Here is a 25516-nt window from a genome sequence, read left to right as displayed (position 1 = left end):
ACCAAGAAGATGTCATAAAAATGATGGAATTGTAGAGAAAGTACAAGGGTAAAATAGTCATTTCTTAAATAAGATAATTATGGGAAAATATCTTTAGTTATGGACAAATTTGGGCCATTAGATTAAATTGAAAAGTAAGAAGAAATTAAGGGTCCGTTTGGTAACCGGTAAAAGCTTTTCCGTAAAAGCTTTTCAGGCTTTTCTGATGTTTGGTTGCTTGAAAATGATTTTCCAGGGTAAAATGTTTTACAAAACACGGGAAAAAGAGGGCTTTTTTTAAGGAAAATGTCTTACCATCTTGAAATCGGTAAGACATTTTCCAAAAATTGACTCTTCTTCTCCCCTTTCTCCTTCCCCTTCCCATTTCCCTTCCCCTTGGGTTGCAAATCAATTTGGTCAAGGAGAATCGAAACCATTTTCAATGTTGAAGCCATTTTCAAAGTTGGCTTATCTTAGGCCACCGACTGAGACAATGGCTTGAAACCTGGGTAGAAATAAGACCAATTGAAAACCTTGGAAGCAACAAATCGCAGGGGCGTAAGCTATTGAATAAGCTGTGGGTCTTGAGGCAGATGTGGCATCTTCTGAACCACCGAGAAAAAGCTCATCTTTTTTCAATGCAACCAAAGGGCTCTTAGGACGCTAATGCTACTACCAGCCCTCAAGCTTAAAATAAAACACGACATGTCTATGATTATCAATCCATTGTACTCTATTTTTGGGATTTCACATCATTTCAGAGAACTGAAGGCTCCTCTCTTTTTCCCGATCCTTCCGAACTGTGGAAAATCACTGATCTTCACCACTTGGTTTTCCTCAGATTGGCGGCAGATGTGAGAAACCATGTTACAACTTTATACTTCTTTTTGTTTAATCTGAATTATTGCTAAAGAATTGTTCCTTGCATGTTTACGTGATATATAGTTACTTCCAAGATGTCTAAAGCTCAAGATCCACTTTACATCGTCAAATAAGAGATTCAATAATCTGTAAGTTCGGCCTTTATTTATTTTTTGAACCCTGTTAGAGAGAAAGAGAGAGAGATTGCTTGATCTTCTTTGTTTCGGATTTTCAGTTAGATAACGTTTTGGGTGTTTCTTTTTTGTTGGTATAGATTGATAAGTTGCAATCAAGTTTTCATCAATGGGAAAGAATTCTCCCCAACACTAGAGAACAAGTACATCTCATGAAAGAGCTACTTGCTAATTGTGAGAGCATCGAATGACAGGTACTCAAATTAAGAATTCCTCCTTAATTGAACTGGATCCTTGAGATAGGGGAAAAGACTATGTTGTGATGCTGTGTCTTACTTCATCTTTGTTGGGTTAATTGAACAATTTTAATCCAATTTGCTACTGCTGAAAAAGATACATTTCTTGATAGGAAGGTAGATGAGTTGAACAAAACAATAGATGTGGCAGCAAGAGATCCTTCTTGGTATGGCATTGATAATAGAGACCTTGAAAGCCAGAGAAGATGGACCATCACTGCTCGTACTCAGGTATATCGTCTTTATAGTTGCTACATTTTTTTAATTAAGGATTGGAGATATATTAATAATGTTTATTTGTTGATTGGGGCATTGCTGGCATTGTCCTGTTAATATAATTGTAACTTATTGTGATTCTTAGTCTTAATGTCATGGACCCTTTTTAAGGATTGTTTTGTTGAATTAGGTAGGAGATGTGAAGAAATCTGTAGTAGCCCGAAAAGAAAATGGTAATTTCGCAAGTGCAATGCACCGTGAATTAATGAAACTGCCAATTTCGCATCAATCGAACAGATCATATCAGTATAGTGCAGAAGATAATGATGACTTTATCGCATCAAAATCAGATAGACAAATGCTTCTTATAAAGTAGAGTGTCCTTGACTACACTGCCTTGAGTTTGTTTCACTAACATACTCCGTCATCCAATTTTAATAGTTTTTGGTTGCTTATTAATTGGTGGTTCTAGGCAGCAGGATGAGAAGTTGGATGAACTTAGTGCAAGTGTTGAGAGAATTGGAGGTGTTGGCCTTACAATACATGAAGAACTTCTTGCACAGATGAGTGTGTAACGGTATAATCTTTATGGTACTTTCTCTTTTTAATCTTTACTTAATCATGCATGAATTATTTAATATGTTCTGTTCAATTTCAATGTAGGATCAATATCTACGATTTCATATGCTAATACTTTGGTGTTTCAGGAGAAAATAATAGATGACTTGGGTACTGAAATGGACAGTACAACAAATCGACTGGATTTTGTTCAGGTAATTCCCTTTAATGGCAGTTTCGTAGATGCAAAACAATCCTGCAATCTGAGAGTGAATTGTTTGGCCTTTTGTGCTTACATTTTAACTTGAGCTGAGTTTTCTGCCCATTAATTACATAATAGCTTGTCTTGAATGATTACTTTGTTTTGAAAATTCATGTTTTTGTCTGTAATACGCCGAAAATTTTTATAGTAAAATATTATCTATGATATAGTAAAATAAGAAAATAAAGTGACAAAAAGGGAAATTTTGAGTTATGTCAATATTAGGAAGTATATTATGATATATTAATTCAAGAAATGACTAAATTGTAAAAGTGAGAAAAGTTTTGTTGCACAAGAGTAAATACTCAAAATTTAAGGGGTTAAAGTGTAAATATGAAAAAGTTGAAGGACCAATAGTGTAAATATTTTAAGGGTGGAATGATCTAGAAACTAAGAAAAATGGATGAATTAGGAACAAATTGAATAGATGAAGAACTATGAGGGACTAAATTGTAATTTTACCAAATTAAATGATGACTCAATGATGGAATTTTAAAAGATAATAAAGGGCAAAATGGTCAATTGGAAGAGAGAGAAATCTAGAAAGTAATAATGATGCTGGAGATATTTTGATATTTTATAATTATTTAATTAGATAAATATTATTTAATTAATATTTTAATAAGATATTTTATTATTATTTTATTAGTATATAAAGAAAGAAAGATGAGGAATTCTCATCCATCTTTCCATGCATGCAAACGTTAGAAGAGAAGAAAGGAAAAAAAAATTCTTTTCTTTACAATTTGGTCCTTCCACCAAAAATTCAATATTTTCACCCAAAAATCAAAAGAATTTCCATAGCTACCAAGAGAGAAAAATGTTAAGGAGACTATGGGAAGTTAGAATATCAAGTTGGATTCAAGAAATGGAAACTAAAGGAGAAAGAAAATCAAGATGAAGATTGAAATAAATAGAACAAGGTAAGAACATCATGATTTCAATATATTTTTAAGTTTGATATTATTGAAAAATCATGGGATTAATGTTAATGTAGAGTTTCCTTACATATGGTCCTATATTCTTGATGAGTTAGTAAAGGGAAATAGGAGAAACTGATGAGAAATATTGTAGAGAAAGGGAATAAAAGTGTTATAAACTTGGTAAACTACCTTTTTCACTAAAACAGTTTTGGACAGCAGCATTAGTCTGACTTTGGAAAATCATCAAAAAAATTGGAGAAAAATAATTAGGCTCTTAAAGTTACAATTTTAAATCCTAAATGAGTCTATTTTCAATATAAACAAACGAGAACATCATCCGAATCCTGTACAATGAGATACTTAATTTTTAATGAAGAAGGGTCAGAACTGTCAGACAGCAGAACATGGGTAACTTTAAAGAATAAACTGTACTTATTGGCTAAACCAAAAATTCTAAAAATTTTATGGTAAGAAGATATATGAGTCTAGTATCAAGTAAAATTAGCGGATCTTAATTTGGAGTTCTATAGCTCCAGATATAAATAATTTAGTGACTATGACACAGATGGACAGCTTGAATATTCATAAAAGTAAATAATAAAAATTATAGATAATGTTACTTACAAGTGTGTTATATATATTAAGGATGTGGAATGGAGAGGAGGAGGAGGAAAATATATATGAATATTCAGCTAGCATGGCTAATTTGCATGTTTTAGGCTTAAGGACTAAATTGAATAAAAGTAAAACTTTAGGGGGTAATTTAGTAAAAATGCCAAAAATGACCAAATTGAAGGGAATGAATTGTTTTATTATCTAAATTAATAAATTGAATGAAAATTTCAATTTAAGATCGGGTGAAAATTGAGAAAATGGTAAATTACCAAAATGCCCCTAAATCTTGATATTTCTGCAATTTCGCCAGGTAAGTCATGTAACTTGAATTATATTCTTAAATGCTTGAAATGTTTGTTATTGATGTGAATATAATTTGAATGTTCATTGTATGAAAATTGATGAAACATTGATATATTTGATAAAAAGGGGAAGAAATCCTGGTTGAATGAAAGGAAAATTCGATGGATCTCTGAAAAGGAATTGACTGTAAAAAGGATCTAGCCCAGACGGTTGATTTTATCCTGATATAGCCCTCCCAAAGAATATGTGTAAAATGGATTTAGCCCAGACGGGTAATCCGAATTAGGGTCTAAATTTAGCCTGGACTGGTAATTCAGATCCAAGCTCATTAGAGTAATTGTAGTTACAAGGGATTTAGCCTGGACTGGTAATCCCGACAATACCCTATGAGTTTATATTACAGGGGATTTAGCCTGGATTGGTAATCCCGCTGTAAGGATAAGGTTCGCAAGAGTGTGCTTTCTAAAATGAAATGTGTAGGACCATGGTTGAAAGATACCATGGCAACATGATATGAAATGTGTAAGACCATAGTTGAAAGATACCATGGCAACATGACGGGAAATGAATAAGACCATGGTTGAAAGATACCATGGCAACATGACGGGAAATGAATAAGACCATGGTTGAAAGATACCATGGCAACGTAACATGAAATGAATAAGACCATAGTTGAAAGATACCATGGCAGCGTGACATGAAATGAACAAGGCCATGGTTGAAAGATACCATAGCAACGTGACATGAAATGAACAAGACCATGGTTGAAAGATATCATGGCAACATGACAGAAAATGAGTAAGATCATAGTTGAAAGACACTATGGCATCATGTCAAAGATAAATAAGATTGTGGATGGGAGACGCTATGGCATCTATTGAACAATTGATATTCAGGTAATATGTATCAGATGACGAATGGTTATATGAAATGGTTGTGTGAAATGTTTACAAGAACTGGTCATATGGAAATATATGTACAAAATAGTTGTATGAAATAATTATGAAGATAGATAAACGAAATATGTATAAGTACATGGAATATAATTCATGTTAAGTTTGATATAAACTATTACCGGAATAAATATACAACATATATGGAAATGATGGAGCATGAAACATTGATATAATGAAATAATTGATATATACTTATGAAGAAACGGTAAGAGCATGATATGTTTCATGTGCATATATGATTATCTCTGATATGTTGATATAAGGAAATTATGTAAGTAAAGATAATTATTAAACTCAAGTGTGACATGTCGAGAAAATAAGTATATCAATGTTGAATTTATATGAAATATGTGCAAGTATACTAACAATGATGTTGTTTGACGCTTAGACAAGTGCCAAGCTATTGATTGAATGGTAACATGTTTAATTATAATGAGCATTGAAATGGTAAGTACTTAGATGAAAATATAATTTAAGATTTTGCGAAAAAAAATTCTATGATCCCGATTTAATTCCAGTTGGTTTCTAATGTATGTTTGGCGCTTCGAGGGCCCATAAAGAGAGGAATTTCAAAATATGAATAACAAATGACTCAGAATTATCTGAAAATGTTTAGTAAACTCCGATAATGCCTCGTACCCTATTCTGGCAATGGATACGGGTAAGGGGTGTTACATTGTCCATTGCAGAAAAAAGTGGCTATGGTTTTGAAGAAGGCAAGCGCTAAGGGCCAGATTATGATGATATTATTTTTGCTAGTTTTGTTCATTATTCTATTCATTCTAGTCTTCCTCACTTAGTCTTCTGATTGTTATACACAAGTCTGATATTTGGATATAACCATCAGAGCTGCGGAACGTAGAGGAGTTGGTTGGTATGATATCAAAGTGTTGAATAAACGATGATATGAACATGCTGAATGAAGATAGCATTTTTCTTCTGTGCATGTGAAATTGTTGAACTTGATTTAGGATTATGTAAGAGAAGGATATATGTATATGTAGACTTCTAATTGTAATATATGTAAAAACAATTTAAATAATTGAGTATTATTATATATTTAATTTGATTTATTTTTTTATAAATAAATCATTGTAATATATGTAAAAACAATTTAAAATATAAATTTATTAATATATGTAAAAATAGCTTTTCCGAAAAATATTTTTAGGTAATCTGCTAAACAACAGATAATATTTTACACAGATTCATCCAAACACCAGAAAAGTAAACCATTTCCAGAAAAGTAAGTCATTTTCCAGAAATTATTTTCCGGAAAACATTTTACTGGAAAACAAACAAAGCCTAGGATCATTGGATAGAAATCATGACTAATAGATTTTTTATAATATTTTAATATTAATTAATTAAGAATTATTTTTATGGAAACATGAAGAAAATTCTTTAAGCTTCATCAACCCACCATCCATCACTAGTATATAAAAGGGGAAATTTTGCTTTTTATGCAACTTAGTCCTTTGTCGTGAAATTCTACCATTGCTTTCAATTTTTTTAGAAATTTCCCTAAGCACCAAAGAAGAAAAATAAAGAAGAAATCCTAGAGAGTATGTACATAAATTTAGACCAAGGAATTAGTAGAAGGAACTGGAGAAAATTTTTAAAGTAAGAGAAGGATGGTCATGAATTAAAGAATGAAAGGAAAAGAAGCATAAATGGAAGAAATCCTTAGTAAAAGAGGTAAGTTTTCATGTTATATTTAATTGTGTTTCAAAGAACTGAGTTAATGTGTTATGATTAGAGTGCATACTATATGAATTTAAATAAAATACTAGATGAAGTAAGTAAATTTATACAAAGCATCAAGTTTCCATGAGAAAAACAAATGTATTTACTAAAATAGATTTGGACAGTAACAGTTGCTTAAATTTGAAAGTTCACCAAAAATTGTAGATACCAGATTACAGGTTTGTTGAGTCTAGTTTATCATAAAAGAAATGGTGTAAGTAAAGGAGTATTAGATCATGATATATATGAATTTTTGTGAGAAAATGTCAGAATGATTTTGAGTTCCCTTGTTCTAATTTTGAAAAATCACTATAAATTGTAAAAGAATGTTTAGGAAATGAAATTTATATGGATGAAAGCTTAATGAGCCTATTTTCAAAGGAAATAAACAGTAACTTAATATGATACTTTTTTGAAAGATAATAGATTTTTAGTGAAGAAGGGTAAGAGTTGCCTAACAGCAAAATAGGGGAACATTTGAAGAATAAGTTGTAATAATTGGCTTAAGTAAAAATTTTGAACTTTTTATTGTAAAAATTTAATTGAGCCTAGTTTCAAGAACAAAAGACAAATCTTAGTTTTGAATCTTGTAGGCCGAGATATAAACATTTTAGTGATTGCCACTCAAATGAACAACCTTGATAAGTGTGGAGTATGTCTCGCATTTCAGTCAAATTAAGACAAAAATAAGATTGCTATCTCAACAATGAGATGCCACCTCGTCTCGACGACACGAATTCCATGTCACGATATGGTGATGTATCATGCAATTTTCACAATTTTCTTCTCCCAATTAAACTCCTATTATTTGTTTCAATCGAACTTTGATCAGTATAGATTATTTTAATATTATTTGACCTACAAAATTAACTTTTAAATAGACCTTTTACAACCCTAGAAAGGTAAACTGTAACACATTTAGGTATTAGCTTTTACAAACTTTCAGAGAACTTTGTGTTTAAATTTTGAGGGTTCTTATTTTCGGGTTTCAGGGCTTAGTTTTTATTTTTATGTTTGTACTCTTCGTTTTTTCCGTTATAGTGAAGTTATCTTTACCCGTGGTTTTTATCCTTTTCTGAGGTTTTTTTCCATATAAATATTTGTGTTCGATCTTTTAAATTTTCTTCAGTATTTTACTTGTTTGTTGCTTAATCGAGTTTATCCCTAACAAACTAGTATCAGAGCTTGATCGATTTTCACATTCAACCCGTTCAGAGATGGCAGCAATAAGGTTCGACATTGAGAAGTTCGATGGCATCGCAAATTTCAATCTGTGTCAACTTCGCATATCAGCAATTTTGATCCAGAGTAACCTTGATAGGATCCTTGCAGAGAAAAACCTAACGACATGGAAAAATAAAAATGGGATAGGTTAGATAAAAAGGCTTTATCCTTAATTCAATTATGTCTAATAAATAATGTGTTATAAGTGGTGTTAATGAAGAAAATGACATAAACCCAATGAAAAAGGTTAGAAACCCTTTACGCGACAAAGTCTCTAGCTAATCGGTTAGTATTAGAATAATGGTTGTACACGTTCTGCACGAACGAAGGTAAGTACCTTAGAGGTCATATCATTCAATTTATTACTCTTTTGAATGATTTAAAGAATATTGATGTTCATATTGACGATAAAGATCAGGCTATGCTATTATTGTGCTTTACCCCCTTCATACAAGTCTTTCAAGGAGACCTTAGTTTATGGTAAAAATAGACTCTCGTTCGAGGAAATGAAGGGACATCTATTGAGTAGAGACAAACTTGACAATGAGCTTGGTTCAGATAGCAAGTCAGATAAGAAAGCCTCAGTTTTGGTAGTATCAAGGAAGTGAGACAAAAGATTTCATTATTATAAGAAGCTAGGTCATGTCAAGATAGATTGTTACAATTTACGAAATAAAAGGGCAACTAAAAGTAATGAGGAAGATTTAGTTGGTGCCAATTTGGTCGATGACAAGGGTGATGATTTCTTGTTGATGTTAATAAGTGAAAGCTTCAACCTTACATCCGAATGGATCTTGAATTTAGGGTGTTCTTTCCATATGTGTCCCAACAGGGATTGGTTTTCCACATACAGTTCAATTGAATGTGAAGTTGTGTGTATGGGGAATGGTTCACCCAGTAAGGTAACTGGTATTGGTATTGTTCAGATTAAGATGCGTGACGGGACAATCAAGACATTGTCAGACGTCAGGTATATAGCTTATTTAAAAAGAAATATCATTTCCTTAGGAAATTTGGACCCAAAGGGTTGTAGAATTAATATCGAGTCAAGTGGCATTAAGGTATCCCGTGGAGCTCTCGTTTTGATGAAAAATGTAAAAAGATTGACATCCTTTATGTTTTGGAAGGATCAATGGTGATCGGTGAAATCAAACATCCCTCATTCGTTAAAGAGTCGAAGTCAACTCATTTAAAGTAGAGGCAACTTGGTTATAGTAGAGAAAAATGTATGATCATTTCATATAAGAGATATTCTCTTTTAGGTGCATGTTTTGAAAAGATAGGGCACTGCATTCATGAAAATCAAAATTGGGTAAAAGTCTGATAATGCAGAAGTCGAAAGCTAAAAGTCTTCTAACTTCAAAGCACAGTTTTGAATCATTTAATATCTTACAAAATTTGAGATAGGCCTGTGGCGAGCTTTGGCAAAGAAGACATTATGGAAATACGAGTCAATGTGGAGATTTGTGGAGTATGTCTCACATTTCGGTCAAATTAAGACACAACTAGAGAGTGACGCTATAATGAGGAGGAGCTCCTCGTCCCAACGAGCTACCAACATCATAACGAAAAGAAGACTGTCTGACGACACAACGCCACCTCATCCTGAAGACACAAACTCCATGTCACAATGTGGTGACGTGTCATGCAATTTTCTCAATTTTTTTCCCAGTTAAACTCTGATTATTTGTTTTAATCGAACTCTAATTAGTGTAGATTATTTTAATATTATTTAACCTACGAAGTTAGCCTATAAATAGGCCTTTTACAACCCTAGAAAGATAACTCATAACATATTTAAGTATTAGCTTCTATAAGCTTTTAGAGAATTTTGTGTTTACGTCTTGAGGATTCTTATGTTTTGGGTTTCAGCGTTTAGTTTTTTTATCTCCATCTTTGTACTCTTTGTTTTTTCTCTTATAGTAAATTTATCTTTACCCATAGTTTTTTATCCTCTTTTGAAGAGTTTTTCCATGTAAATATTTGTGTTCGATCTTTTCAATTTTCTTCAATATTTTATTTGTTAGTTGCTTAATTTGGTTTATCCCCAACAATAAGAGTTTGTTTGTGTGATTAAAGAATCCTTAATTAATGTCACACATAGGCATGATATGTTAAGAGCCAAAGATTCATGTATATAGAAAAAAAAACATTAAGGATATAGAATGGAGAGGAGGAGGAGGAGGAAAATAATTGAAGAGTTATAATATTAAGAAATTGCTACAAAGGATGTTTTTGCTAATACATAAAGGAAGTGCAAATGTTTTATTGAAATACTAAGTAAGTAGTTAATATAAAATGAATTAAGGAGACCCTGATTGACAAATTGATTGGTAAATGTTAATAATAATGTCATGTAGAGAGGATAACCTATTTTTAGAGTAAATCCTCTAAAGGACTTATTTGTTCAATGTTGATAAGTGTGTTAAATTTATAGATTTGGAATTAATGGCATGTTCATAAGGTTCATTACAAAACATCATATGTTTAAGAAATAAGTGGTTGGGTAATGATTTTTTATAATAAAGTTGATATGTTTTAAAGTTAAAATGAAAAAGGGACTTAATTGTAAAACTTGATATTTGCTTAAAATTATATGAGATAATTATATGTTTATGAATTGGTACATGAAATTAGGATTAAAGGATGTTTGGAGATAATTTGGTATATGGATTAATATGGTTAAAGTTGACAAGTAAACATGGGCTAAAAAGAGGTAAAATATGAAGGACTAAGGTGGTAAATTAACCTTGGCATAAAATAAAGCATCGAATGACAATTTGGTATTGATATCAAGCTTAAAGTATCGATGATCTTATGGAATATAATTATCGATACATTGGACAAGGTACCGATACATAGGGTATTTTTCTTGAATTTTTCAACTTCGAAGCTCATACCTAAGCCCAAGTATCAATACCTTAGTGCTAGTATCGATACTTTCGGCCCTGTTTTACATATAAATGATTCAAAATGAATTTTTTCACTCGGTTTTAAGTTGTACATTGAAATTATGTTAAAAACATGTTCATAGGGTTAAAATATAATTAGAAAAGGGTTTAGATAATTGAATTTAGCTAGGATTACTATGGCACCCAAATGTGACACTCCTATATTCGACTTGGTAGTCGAGTCAGGTATAGGGATGTTACATGGTGTGCAATGGAATACTATTTTTGGAATTGATTATTGTGGAGGTATAGGATTTTAGAACCATAAACCTTTGGTATAAAACTTAAAACCATAAATCAAGATTTCTCTTGTCAGATTATCAAGAACAAAATGCGAAAACATATAAGAATCTTTCGATATCTTAAAATCTTCAAATGTTGTGGTTTCGATCTTCCAAATTAACACGCAAGTATTTTAGAGAATGTGACTCTCTTTTTTGAATGTGGGATGTTAAAAAAGTTAAATATGTGTAATCCAAGGACCATAACCCTAATATATAATTTGTGCACACTAACTTTAATTTCCAATCAATCTATCATCAATTAAAAATTAGTTAATAGAGCATCTACACATATTTGGTCATACTTTATTCAATAACTGAAGCCTAACAAACTTTAATCTAATTAGATCACTTTTAATTTGGGCTAGCTTTTAAGATGTTAAATAATAACATGTAATTTTCTTATTATTTTCTTATTATATATATGCGATGCACATATTATCCAACAATCTACCAGTTGGGCCACATATATAACACTAATTACCTTATAATTACATGTCATTATATAACCTTATGAACTCAAAACTTTACTATCATAACTAAAGGGTATTTCAAACAATCTCATCCATTGATTATATTAGCATTGAATCAATGTGAATTTTATTACATATGTCATAAATAAATCCATTTTTTATCACGTGTATTAACATAACAGAATGACATAGATCAAGTATGGATGTGTAGTATGAAAATTGCATAAAATGTGATCTAAACATGTCCATTTTCAATTGATCCTCTTTAATCTTTAGTAAAATCAAATTTTACTAAAATCAAAGTGTGAATAAACCAAATAAATCTTATTTTTGCAGAAAATAACCTCAAACTAAAATAACTAAAAAAGTGTCTATAATAAAAAAAATTTAAAATTACAAACTCTCACTAAAATTGAATATCCTAAAATGACATTACACTCATATAAACGATGTGCACATAAAAAAAACATTAGGTGAGAGTCCTTTAGTAAGGGGGTCCACACTCATGGAGTTTGTCTTAATATGCTTTATAAACAACAACCATGAATTTAGAATCTATGTGCTTTGACTTTGATGTGCTCTTATTGTTATTGAAATAAATGAATGTCATTTATTGATATAATTTGTACCTTGTTAACAACATTTTGCATCCATATTCCATCAAAACTAGAATATGTATACTTGATGATCTTTTACTTATTAGACTTTTGATATATGAGCATATAACATTTTATTTTTCTAAAAATAGTATATGAATCATTTTGTTACTTTTTAATTTTCCATACATGAATTGTTCAAATATCTGGACAACATCCAACAATGCACGCGATATTTGGATACATATAAACTTGAGCATACATTAGATTCTCCACTACTAAAGCATAGGAAAGCTTTTGTATTTTTAAATCTTAAAATCATTCTTGAAACATTGATTGAGAGTAAAATATGTAATCAACATATAAAATCAAAATTAAAACTTTTTTCCCAATAAACTTATTGTATATATAATTATCAATCAAATTCATCTCCAGGGAAATTTATAATACAATTAATGAGAGATCTATAATTGTTTATTCATCGACTACACTAGTGGCTAATGTCTTTATGCAAGATCCTAGGCATTCTTTTTATGTTCTTTGCTATAAAGATTTGGTTCATCTCACATCCAGTTACACGGACGACTACAGCAATTATTGGATTTGATTACAACTTATCTTTGATGGGATCTATGAAAATTCAATGTTTCTTAAATGCTTTTGCTTTCTCTTTCTTCACTTTTTTTTTTTTACTATTGCTGCTTGTTTGCCTTTTGCTTTGATCAATAAATCAAATAATAATTGACGAGTTGGTGCCGTTTGTCTATATTACAATTTATTTTTTTGAGTAACATCAATTTTTATTGATAGTAAAATCAAATAGGCTAAGCTAATTCTAAATGAACCATAGATCCAACTTTTTGTCGGCATTCTTCTATAAGATAAAAAAGTTATATAGGTTTAACTCTAATGTTTTATTTAAATCTAGGCTTATGTAAAAAAAACTTTGAAAATAATTAAAAAATTAATTGAGTTTTTTTCGTGTAATTAATTGAATTATTAATTAATAATTAATAATCAATTAAATTCTTAAAATATAGTTTTTCATCGAGACCCCTGATGAATTGTTAAATGTTGACATGGTAAGTAATATAGTGACTGGCGTAAAACAATAATGCTGACTATTGGCATGGCATTTGACTTGAAATAAAAGTATAAGGACTAGTTTTAATAAATAGAATATATAGAAAAATTACTTTAAAAAAGATGGAGAAGAAAGGAAAATTGAGAGAGAAGAAGAAAAGAATATAAAAAAAAGTTTAAAGAATATCAAAGAAAAAAATTAAATTATTTAAAATAAAAAAAAGTATATGGATCAATTGTATAATTTAACTTAAAATTTTTGTTTGAAATAATAATTTAACATGTCATGTCAGCTTACAATAATCAATGATTAAAATGTTACAACACGATAATATAAATGATTGAAATGCAATATTTCAAATATAAGTGACTAAAATGTAATATGAGAGAAATAAAAGTGAATATTTTGATAATTTATCCTAAATTAATTAAGAGGGGAAAATTAAGATTAAAAGGGAAATAAGATGTGGTAAACGCAACACAATAATTAGTGACCATTAAAACAAATTAAGAAAAAACAAAAACCTACGATTTCTATAGTGTTGAGAAATGCCCACGTCTACGTTTGACGAATGCAAAAGAAAAGGATGAAAAGGAGAAGAAGAAGAAGATGACGATGATGATGATGATAACGATAACGATGATGATGTTAATGGCACTTATGTTGGGAGCAGCGGCGGCGTGCATCGTGGTGTTGGTTCCATTGGGAATGGCTGGATGGCATTTGAGTCGAAACAGCGTGCTCCTTTTCAGCGGCGCCATTTTAATTACTCTATCTGTTTGCGTCCATTTCACCCCCTATTTTTCCTCCGTTTCCGATTACGTTACCTCCGTTTCTTCCGTTGCCGTCTTCCATCGCCCTAAATCTTCTTGCATGAATCTGATCCACCGGATTCATTGGGAGGTGAAGCCCAACGCCTCTCTTCTAAGTTTTAATGCCACCCAAAACCTCTCTTCCTCTTTCGATTTTTATGAAAAACACTGGGATTGGTCCAAAACCCAAAGGATCAAGGCTTGCCGCATCCACAAGTTGTCTAAACCCGAAGCGTCCCATTTGATAAACGGCTCCTGGGTGTTGATCGCAGGTGATTCGCAAGCTCGATTGTTCACCCTCTCTCTATTGAATTTGATTTTGGGTTCCGAACCCCAACGCATGGATTCTGTTAAAACTGCTTTGTTTAAGAGGCACAGTAATTACAGCATTTCAGTTGATGAAATCGGTATGAAATTGGATTTCGTTTGGGCACCTTATGTATTGAATTTAACCCATTTGTTGACGGATTTCAAGACTAAAAAGAAATACCCTGATGTTATGGTAATGGGGGCTGGTCTATGGCATATGCTTCATGTAAGCAACCCATCAGATTACGAACTTGTTTTGCAAACGTTAAAAAGTTCCTTGGTTTCTTTGTTTCCATTTTCAACCGAGTTAGGCATTAAGTCACCACCCCATTTGTTTTGGCTCGGGTTTCCGATGCTCATCAATGGGATGTTGAATGCACACAAGAAAAGGGTACATATGATTGATGCAATGTGGCATGCCTATGATAGAGCCCTCAGCGAGAGTAGGCTATTGCGCCAAACTGGTGGTCCTATGATCTTGTTAGACATCCAGTCTTTGACTTGGAATTGTGGGGCGCATTGTACCTATGATGGCATGCATTATGACACAGCTATCTATGAAGCTGCTGTTCAAATCATGCTTAATTCATTGCTTATTAAATCTCGTCACAGGCATTGAAGCCGCTAGCAGTTTTTGTTTTCCTAAATTGTATCGACCCGCTGACCGATCAAGTATTCTCATTCCTCATTTTCCCGCGCTGCGTTGCACAGCATCATGCTTACAATTTGGTACCGTCTTTTTGAAACGCTCATAGGTCTTTCAAGTCTTTTTCATCCCAACATGCACCTCTTAAGTTTGAACTGAAGACCTCATTGCAACCATTGTATTATAACACTGGATTGTGTGTACAATGTTGAGCGACATAGCCTGGAAAAAATGAGAGTACCTGGTAGTTCGATGGGTTGTGATAAACTAGTTAGCTTTCCACCAAAAAACTAATGGGCTTACAGCAAGCTTCACAAGCATTTGTCCCTTGAGACAGCTAGTGAGGGTCATTCTACTTGCCAATCTAGAATCTTTGATTCTTGCCAAGGTTTCCCAAGGCTCTAGATTAAACACACTAGTAAACTTTCTGTGTATATTGGAGGTTTTTTTTTAATTACTGTTTTATTTTTTTGATATTTCACATGTTTGTATAGTATAGTTATGATTCACACTCAATTTTGTTATGACCTAACTTGACAATTGTATAATATTTGGATACATCTTTTTTATTTTTTGCAATATATAATAGCAGCAGTGAGCTTTGTGATATCCTCCGGTTGTTTTAATGGCATAGCTTTTCTGAATTGGCACTTTTTTAGTTTGTATGGCATTTTCAAAAGGAATGTTGACAGATGGGGTCTTTTCTTGTTAATGTGTGTGTCTCATACATACATACATACATAAAAGGCCGCAACAAATCAAAAAGGGTAAAAAGGTTTTGCGGAGAAGGAGCCGTCCAGTCATTTAGACAAAACCAAATAGAATATTCCTAGAGACTTACAGTATTATTTGCTTCCCGACCGGTAAAAGAGAATGATGCATGCAAGAAATAATAAAGAGAGGAACGAATACCCTGTTCGTACGTCAATATATTCTGACATTCAGTCAAATAGATAAAATAAGTTGAGCACACGGCAGGGTAGTCATTGCCTCTGTTACTTCGGCTGTTCGGCATAGTTGGCAGAGACAAGGTCTGGCATCCGGTCAAGCAAGTTTTATTGTTTATGGTTTCTTCTCATACTATATGTTTTAGTTCTGCAGACATGTATTGCAATGGAAAGATCAAATTTGTACGCTTACCAGTCATATATGAACTAATGGACGTTGATTAGGGACTTTCCATCTTGTGTAATGAATGCTTGCATGCGTTAAGGAATAGTAACCCCCTTTCTATTAAATATCCGAAAGTTAAAAGAGAAAAAAAGGGGGTCATATTTGCGTTGTTTCTACATCATTACCTGCACATATTGATGCGTGGTTCTTTTCTGGAGTTGGTCTTGTTTAAACCAAAAGGACGAAAATTATTTATTTTTAGATGATAAATCGACGAAGCCTAAAAGGCTCAATTTGGGAGTTATATCTGTTGATGTCTTCAAGGAAGTGATAGCTAATTGTAGAGATCCTAGGCATCATCCTCCAAAGGAGAAAAAAAGGGTCCGAGAATCGCAAAAAGACAAAAGGGGGGGAGGGACAACGAGGCGAAATAAAAATATATTTTATTAACCTGCCTTATTTTATTTGATTATTCGTTTATAAGAAATCTTTCTATTCGAATTTAATTAACTGAAATTGGAATAAAAAAATATAATCTCGTCAAATTAGTATATCTACTATTAAATGGATAAATTTAATATTTTATTATTAAAAAAGTCAAATAAAATTAAACTTGAATAGAGTTAATTTTACTATTCAATTGTATTAAATTAATATTTTTATTATTTAAAATTATTATTTATTGTTTAATTATGCTAATATTTTTAAAATTTTTATAGTTTAGTAAATAAAACATTTTATTTAGAATTCAACTGTAATTAAAAAAATATTTTTTAAAACATTTTTATATAGTAAATATTGTGAATTAATTTTATTTTTTAAATAATATAAAGATTAAATTAATTTATTTAATGATAGAAAAATTAATTTGGACCTTGTAAATACTTCAATCAAGGTTCATCTATAGCGATTTGGGCAAGCCGCAGGCGATGGGAATCACATGTTGAAGTTTGATTTTAATTGGGTAAGGCACTCCCTTTCACTCAAACGCACGGGAGGTTGATACCCACGTCGATGTGTTAAGTACGTCGACTTCGAGTACGTAAGACAAGGGATTCCTGGTCTGGCTCAAGGCCTGACCCTGTTGGCCTTTGATCGAAGCCAGGAATTGGGCACGGGCTGATAGGGACTGGCTAGATGGCTGCAATCCATTTACATCAATAAATCCAAAATATTCCCTGGTTTGGAAAAAAAAAATTAAGGAATGGAATCATTTTGGAGTTTTTTTCAAAAATAATTTATTATTAAACATAACATATTCATATTTTAAACTTCTAGATCTAGTCTTAAATATAAAATTAATAATAAAAATATTTATGTAGTGATATCATGATTCATAAGCCTTTTTGCCTACATGAAATATAATCAGGGAATATGCCAAACCAAGGGATGAAAGGGTAAAGAAAGATGCCGCGAGTGAGGTGTCTCGTTTTGGTAGAGATGAGCGCCACCCGTTAGTCCACCCCCTCTCATCTCTTAAAGATGCCGCGAGTGAGGTGTCTCGTTTTGGTAGAGATGAGCGCCACCCGTTAGTCCACCCCCTCTCATCTCTTACTTTGCTGTGGGCTTCGTATTCGTCCATAATTTTCCTTTTCTAGAAGCCCAAGCAGAAGTAACTCTAATTTCTCTTTTCTCTTTCAAACTATTCATTCTTCTTTTACAAACCAAGTTTAAGACTTTTTATTACACCTCTCCATTTTCCTTCTTTCCTTTATGGACTTTGAATTTAACTTTCGCTTTGCAATTTTGAAAACAATATTTAAAGGGTTAAATTGAATCATGTTATAAAATAATTTAAAAAAACTGCTTCATTTCATTGCCATTTAATTAAAATTCCAGTCATTTTGTTCATTATTTATAGAGCATTTTTATACATTTAAATTATTTAAATAAGTACTAATTAAATAAAAAATTAATATCATGCTTAAAATTAAATTATTTTAATATTTCCAATTTGTGATTAATTAATTAAAATAATAATAAACAAGCATAAAATGTCAATTTAATATTTTTTATTCAATTAAAAAATTAAATTTATAGAGAGACAGAAATGTCATGTCAGGCTATTAATTCCATTGCACTCCATTTTGTATTTTTTTTATTAATTTATATAAAAGTCAAGGGAAAAAAAATGGTTTAGATATAAATTTGTATATATGCGTTATATTTTCATTTCACTTGACGAGCTTAGGTAATTTGTTTTGAAGGTGACAAACAACAGCACACCACACAGCAGCGCATTTGTAAGATTCTTTCTCTGTTGTGAATTCAGATTCCTTTCTCCTTTGCTTCGATTTGGTTTTCTTGGATTTTGTGATTCATCGATCCTAATACTATTATTCTATCAAAGTCTTGTTCTTGTTCTTCTTCTAGTTGTTTCCAATGGAAAAGCTGGAACACCTCAAATCTGCCGTCGCTGCTCTTTCTGAAATCAGGTTTGCTTCTTTTCTTTCGTTATTCACTAAGTATTGTGGCGATTACTGAATTAACAGAGAGTAATAGTAAGCAAATCTGTGGTTTCTGATTTGTGTCTCAGTGAAAATGAGAAAAACGGATTCATCAACCTTGTCTCCCGCTATCTCAGGTATTATTATTTCAAATCAGTTCTCTTCTATTTGTTTTCCGTTAGATTCAGATCCTGATGCTGAAAGTTAATTTCATTTGATTGAAGTGGAGAAGCTCAGCACATAGAGTGGAGTAAGATCCAGACTCCAACTGATGAAGTGGTTGTTCCTTATGACACCTTGTCTCCCTCTCCTGATGGTAATGATCTTAACCTTATACTTTATCCGGTCAAAATCAAGTATCTTTTGGATTCGATTGATCTCTCACTATATCTAATTGCAGATCCTGCTGAAACCAAGAAGCTCTTGGACAAACTTGTTGTCTTAAAGCTTAATGGAGGTCTTGGAACCACTATGGGATGTACTGGTCCCAAGTATGCTTCTTAATCCTTCACTTTTACTCTATTATATAGTTTTTCATTCTGCACAAATTCATCTAACTGATTTTTCCTCTCCTTTTTTCCAAAAAAAAACACAGATCCGTCATTGAAGTTCGCAATGGCTTGACTTTTCTTGACCTAATTGTTATTCAGATCGAGGTCATACGCTGTTGATTTCCTTTCCTCTCCTTTCTTTTTTTTCCTTTTTGTTTTTGTATGATCAGATCAAGCTAACATTTTTTTTATCGGTATTTTGCTCAGAATCTTAATTCTAAATACGGATGTAATGTTCCGTTGGTTCTGATGAACTCATTCAACACCCATGATGACACATTGAAGGTTCCCGCTTTTATGTTACATGTCTGATTACTGATTTATTTTTACCTTTGTTAAACATGGAATTTAACTTCATATAACTCTTCTTCATTGCAGATTGTCGACAAGTACTCAAATTCAAACATTGAGATTCATACTTTCAATCAGGTTGGTGATTTCAATTTTCAGCTTCTTCTGCAGTTTCAATCGAGACTTTAAGACTTGAGAGATATATCCTTTACTTGTATTATCTTTTCTCTGATTTCTCCCCGTACTGGATTTGCATAGAGCCAATATCCTCGTCTGGTTGTTGAAGATTTTGCTCCATTACCAAGCAAAGGCCAGCATGGCAAGGATGGATGGTAAAACTTCTTCCTTATTTACTTCTTTTCACTTTAGTAGTCAATTAGTCATTCTGTTGCAATGAAAGTGCCAGCTTGGCACGGGTAAACTGTAACTTGTAGCTAAAGATGAATCGGAAGTTAAATGACCTGAAGTTCTTTACTTTTATCTGTCGGTTTCATTTTATATGTCTTCAGTATCAGCTTTGAATCACCATAGAAAGTTGTCATTACTTTTGAACTTTGTAGCTTAACTGAAAATTGTAATTCTTTGAAGCTTTGAAGTGGTTCCCCAAGGGATGGATGTATCATAAAGGTTTGTTTAGTTTTAATTCAAGAAAGTACGAGAATACATGTGGCCATAATATTTAGAGTTTCAGAGATTTTAAGGCATTCTAATCTGAGCCATAAGACTTTCTAAAAATGAGCTATAAGATTATAAGAATTTTATGCCAATGATGTACGTTACTCTTATAGTATAAGTTATTCAGAGGACAGTTGAAGAGGTTCAGTATTTTTTATATGAAGTTTAAGATTTTTATTCAATGATGAATTGTTTCCTTCTATGTTAACATTTTCACTTGATTCTTTATGGATGTAGTGGTTGTTGAAGTCATAGGACTGGTTCATCTAAAATTATACCTATAGCTTCTATAATGTTCTATCTGCATTCACTTGGATAGTTTCCTTTGACAACATCTGTATGTTCCTACTGTTTTAGTTATCTACATTTCATGCAGTGGTTGTGTTTGAGAAGCATTCATGGAGATTTTGATGATATTTTTGAATTGCTTATTTGGTGGTAATACTTTTACCGAAACACACTTTTCTGGCTGAAGGTATCCTCCTGGTCATGGTGATGTGTTCCCATCTCTAATGAACAGTGGCAAGCTTGATGCTTTCTTATCACAGGTTGTAGCTGCGATTTGGTGTGGTTTTTTTAATATATAAAAAAAACTTTTGATTTATAAAGGTTCTTTGTTTTGGTAATTTATTTGTGCTTCATCGTTCATTACAGGGCAAGGAGTATGTCTTCGTTGCAAACTCAGACAATCTGGGTGCTATTGTTGACATGAGTATCCTCATTCTGGTTTTCAGTGAACTCTGCTTTCTAGTTGTTAGTTACACATACAAGTTTTTTTCTGCCAGTTTTAGTCCTTGACGGGTTGCTCTAGAAATCTTAAACCATTTGGTCCAAAACAAGAATGAATATTGTATGGAGGTACAAAGCGAACTGTAAGCTATGTTATATGGATTTCCTAGCTCTGTGGTTTTGCTATATTACTTCTATTTATGTAGGTTACACCCAAAACCCTAGCTGATGTCAAGGGTGGTACTCTTATTTCTTATGAAGGAAAAGTTCAGGTATGAAATGATCTCTTGTTTGATTTTAGAATTTATATATTTCAATCCTCCTTTTTTTTTTTTCTCTAAACAGAAGTGTATCCGAGGTTCTAAAGATATGCTCCCTCTCATTCTTATAAGCACCTTAGGTTTTGGAGTATAATTATTGTTTCACATGTTTTTCAATGATGACTTGGTAAACCAACCAAATGTGTATCTGATATCTTTCTAAAACTTCTTTTATGAGATTTTCAAGTTGTATTGTATGAGTTCTACTCTAATCTCCTTATGATTATTGAATAAAACTTGGAATGATTTCTGCAACAAAGAGGCTTATTGCAGTTATCAGAATTGATTAACACCCTTTCATTTTCTTCTGAGATTCAGCTCCTTGAAATTGCTCAAGTCCCTGATGAACATGTAAGTAATCTATTTCTCCATCTTTGTTTTTCTATTCGTTCTTCGACCTTGATTTTATTTAAACTCTATTAATTGAACAAAGACCACCTGGTTTTAATATTAGAAATTTGATCATGGTTCAAAGGGCAATTGGACTGCTATGTGGTGCTTGGGTTTACCATGATAAGCTACATCTAATTGTATTGGGGATGTTATTAACTGTCTGTAGATTTTATAAACCAACCCCAAAGCCTTCTTATCTTTGTTCATCCGTCAAAACTTCAAAATAACTAGTTCTTTGTGAATTTGTTACAACCCGTTTTCTTACCCTGATACCAATTGGCCTCTAAATTTCTTTTTCTACGAGGACATGAGGTTCACTGCTTGAAACTGCCAAGGCTAAACAACTAGACAACTGTAAATGCCATACATTGAAAAACTAATGAAGATAACATTCGGAAGCTTTATGGTTGAGGCTGACATGATTCTCTCTTTTGTAACAGGTCAATGAGTTCAAGTCTATAGAAAAGTTTAAAATTTTCAATACAAACAATTTGTAAGTCATATTGCCTTAAACATGCTAGAACTGTCCATTTGGGTTAGTACTAACAGTCAATGTTACAGGTGGGTCAACCTGAATGCTATCAAGAGGCTTGTGGAAGCTGATGCACTCAAGATGGAGATCATTCCAAACCCGAAGGTTTGTATCTCTTTCTTACTATGTCGTCTCTGGTGGATTTCTGATTTCTAAAATATAAAATTGGCTGCAGGAGGTCAATGGAATCAAGGTTCTTCAACTGGAAACTGCAGCTGGTGCAGCAATTAGGGTATAAAATTGGACCAATTATGGTTATGATGTACTAAAATGTAAAAAGATCTGTCTAACCATGTGTTTTCCTTATGTGATTAAGTTCTTTGATCATGCTATTGGTATCAACGTACCTCGATCGCGATTCCTTCCAGTGAAGGCAACTTCAGATTTGCTTCTTGTTCAGGTCCTTTTCTTCTTCCCCTGACATCACAATCAATCTTGAATGATAATATGTAGTTTCCTCAACCCATCTCTCGTATTTTCGTTTGCAGTCTGACCTTTACACCTTAGTTGATGGATTTGTTATCCGGAATAAAGATAGAGCGAATCCTACAAACCCATCCATAGAATTGGGGCCTGAATTCAAGAAGGTCAGTGCTTGTGACGTCAATCTTGCAATATAAGTTTCCATAAAAGACCTTTATGTATATTAAAATCTCTTAACAGGTTGGTAACTTCTTAAGTCGATTCAAGTCGATTCCGAGCATCATTGAGCTTGATAGCCTTAAGGTGACTGGTGATGTTTGGTTTGGTGCTGGCATTGTGCTCAAGGTATCTTTCTTTTTCCGTTTTAAGCAGCAGCTGTTATTTAGCAAGTTGTATTTTGAAACTGTTGAAGAAACATGGAGAAGCAGAGCAGGTGGGTTTATATTCTAAAATATGATTTTTCAGGGGAAAGTGAGTATCGCTGCAAAACCCGGGGTGAAGTTGGAGATTCCTGATGGAGCTGTAATTGAGAAGAAGGTAAAAACTTTCGCATGCATGCACTAATGCAACCTAATTTCCTTATTACAAATTTTTAAAATCAGAAAATTAGGAAAATTTATATTTACAAAAAAGCCAAGGATGAATTCCAAAACATTTAATAAAATAATTGTTTTTGTTAAAAATCCAGTTTCATTGGTTCTCGGTTCTCTTTTTTTTTTTAGGGTTCTGGCTGGTTTTTTAAAAATATGTTGCCAGTTTCTTAGTTATTGGGTGGAGGCGGACAATGTGGTGTGGTCTAGTTTTGACTTGTAATCCATTTTTTTGGTTTTGTGAACTAATCAGTAATCTTATTGGGTGCATAGGAAATTAATGTCCCCGAAGACATCTGAGAGAGGCCTGTCTACCAGCTTAAGTTTCCCCGATTTTGGTGTGTTGCAGTAGATAACGAACGCATCTTTTATATAAATAGGAAGTAAAATAAAATAAAAAAACCTGGAACAGAAGTAGTATTTGCGTTTTATATCACATATATATGTTGTATGTCTTGCGGGAGTTTCCCTTGAATTACTATTTTTCGAGGTATGATGAAAAACAGTGTTCTGAATGTTGTATCTACTTTTTACACCAAACAACTTAGCCCCTTTTACCAAGCATCTTCAGTTACGACATTTTAGAACATACAAATTCTTTAGTATTTTAATTTTGGAAAATGATAATTATTTGACACAATAACAGTAGAGATTTTTATTATTAAGTATTTTAATTTTAAAAAATATAATTATTTGATGCAATAATTGTAGAGTTAAAAAAAATCCCATTTTAACTCTGAGGAGTTAAATTAACTCTTTAAAAAATTTTAGGTTTTGCAGACCATCGCCCATGGAATGTATAGGCCTTCACAGGAATAAACAATGTTACAAAGGCATTTTATTTGTCAAATGTTCCTTGTTTTTAATTCTCTCTGTCAGAAAAATCTGGGATTAAAAACACTGTAACTGAGAAAACATGGATCCTCTCTATTATTAGCAAATGTGACAGTACAACAAATTTTATTTATTCGGAGGCTAACTTTATAAAATCATGATTATCAGATGAAGATGATACGATAACTACAAAATTATTACTAAAAAATTCCCGGTGCGCGGCGGATCCTAGAACTAACTTTTAGGGTGTTTATAAAATGTAAAAATTTTAAGAGTTTAATAAGAATTTTTTAGAAAAAAAGAAAATCTAATTAAATTTTATAATATTTTTATGAGATCAATGATAATTTTTAAAAATTTTAAGAGAGTTTACTTAAAATTTTTAACAATAAAAATAAAATAAAAGATATAATAAGAATTATAAAAAATTTAAGGGATCTAATTAGAATTTTTTAAATATTTTAAGAGAAAAATCAAAAGTATCCAAAATTTTGGGAGAGTCAAAGCCTTCCTAGGCCATCATAAGGACACGCCTCAGAGATGCCTAAACTTGGCAAATATGTATGGTAATATGTATTTACTTGGTACTTAAATTTTTTTTAATTTAATTGTTTGCTATCTAAATTTGAAAACTATAAATTAATTTGGTAATTATTTCATGTACATAGTAACATCGTTGAAATATACTGATGTATCATTGATGACCAATAATATGATAACACATGGCAACCTCACATTTTGACATGTAGAAAAAATAAATATATATAATTTATAAAAAAAATTACACAGGGAGTGAATCTACACAATTGATTGTCAAGTTACATTTAAATTTGGACAATTATTTGTCTAAGTTCATTCTAGACATACTTTTTAAATATTTGTAAATATTTTTAATTTTTTTCATATTTTTATATTATTATTGTTTTGAAATTAAAAATATATAAAATTTTAAAAAAATTATAAATTTTAATTAAGTAGTTAAAAAAGTATAAGATTAACTCACGGTTTTCAAATTTAGATACCAATTACATTAAAAAAATAAGCATAAAAACTATCTAAATTCAAGTATACCCCTAACTTAAACAAGAGAAACGGAAATTTGAGTTTTTTTCTTTTTTACAAACTGGAGAAAGTTAGAAAAATAAAAAGCATAACAAAGTTTTAAAGACAAATTATTTTTTCTTTCTTTTCACTGGTTAAAATTATTTCACTTTCTTTTATTTTAGAAAAACAAGATAATTGAATCATAAAATATTTTCAACATTCAAGATAATATTTAAGCATTTATTGCTCAGCTTTCCTCTAATTTATTTTCCTTTCTTTTCTTATCCTTTATAATATATAAAAAGTTACTGCTGAACACTTTTTAAATTTAAGATTATAATTACACAAG

The 25516-nt window shown here is 31.8% G+C and overlaps 2 protein-coding genes and 1 pseudogene across 4 annotated transcripts; all 3 read left to right on the top strand.

Annotated features, from left to right (window-relative positions):
• The first annotated feature begins 935 nt into the window (after positions 1 to 935).
• LOC107958291 (syntaxin-61-like) lies at positions 936 to 5941 on the top strand (annotated as a pseudogene).
• A 7897-nt stretch (positions 5942 to 13838) lies between these two features.
• On the top strand, positions 13839 to 15834 carry LOC107895227 (uncharacterized). Its single transcript, XM_016820507.2, has one exon. The coding sequence runs from the start codon at positions 14068 to 14070 to the stop codon at positions 15196 to 15198; it is 1131 nt and encodes a 376-aa protein (XP_016675996.2). The 5' UTR covers positions 13839 to 14067; the 3' UTR covers positions 15199 to 15834.
• A 2617-nt stretch (positions 15835 to 18451) lies between these two features.
• LOC107895238 (UTP--glucose-1-phosphate uridylyltransferase-like) lies at positions 18452 to 23804 on the top strand. Of its 3 annotated transcripts, none has more exons than XM_041079797.1 (22): positions 18452 to 18581; positions 18712 to 18773; positions 18875 to 18922; positions 19010 to 19101; positions 19186 to 19276; positions 19381 to 19441; positions 19544 to 19621; positions 19715 to 19765; positions 19886 to 19959; positions 20778 to 20850; positions 20957 to 21014; positions 21114 to 21160; positions 21238 to 21303; positions 21670 to 21702; positions 22185 to 22237; positions 22306 to 22381; positions 22452 to 22508; positions 22593 to 22676; positions 22765 to 22863; positions 22940 to 23044; positions 23165 to 23236; positions 23563 to 23804. In XM_041079797.1, the coding sequence occupies exons 2-22, from the start codon at positions 18721 to 18723 to the stop codon at positions 23587 to 23589; spliced, it is 1398 nt and encodes a 465-aa protein (XP_040935731.1). In that variant the 5' UTR covers positions 18452 to 18581; positions 18712 to 18720; the 3' UTR covers positions 23590 to 23804. The 3 variants fall into 3 exon arrangements, with proteins under 3 accessions (XP_040935731.1, XP_040935732.1, NP_001313762.1); XM_041079798.1 differs by having other exon boundaries at positions 18482 to 18581; positions 18687 to 18773; NM_001326833.1 differs by having other exon boundaries at positions 18537 to 18581; positions 18689 to 18773; positions 23563 to 23678.
• Positions 23805 to 25516: the final 1712 nt, after the last annotated feature.

This window comes from Gossypium hirsutum, chromosome A11, assembly GCF_007990345.1.
Source record: "Gossypium hirsutum isolate 1008001.06 chromosome A11, Gossypium_hirsutum_v2.1, whole genome shotgun sequence".
Lineage (NCBI taxonomy): Eukaryota > Viridiplantae > Streptophyta > Magnoliopsida > Malvales > Malvaceae > Gossypium > Gossypium hirsutum.
The sequence above is the reverse complement of the archived record's forward strand: the minus strand, read 5'-3'. Positions and strand labels throughout refer to the sequence as shown.

Bases quoted from the DNA above. Each gene is read 5' to 3' on its own strand.
- LOC107895227 (XM_016820507.2), top strand. From the start codon at position 14,068: ATGACGATGATGATGATGATAACGATAACGATGATGATGTTAATGGCA.
- LOC107895238 (XM_041079797.1), top strand. From the start codon at position 18,721: ATGGAAAAGCTGGAACACCTCAAATCTGCCGTCGCTGCTCTTTCTGAA. The intron at 21,015-21,113 runs GTATCCTCATTC...GGGTTGCTCTAG, and splicing joins GGGTGCTATTGTTGACATGA to AAATCTTAAACCATTTGGTC. The intron at 23,237-23,562 runs GTAAAAACTTTC...TTGGGTGCATAG, and splicing joins GAGCTGTAATTGAGAAGAAG to GAAATTAATGTCCCCGAAGA.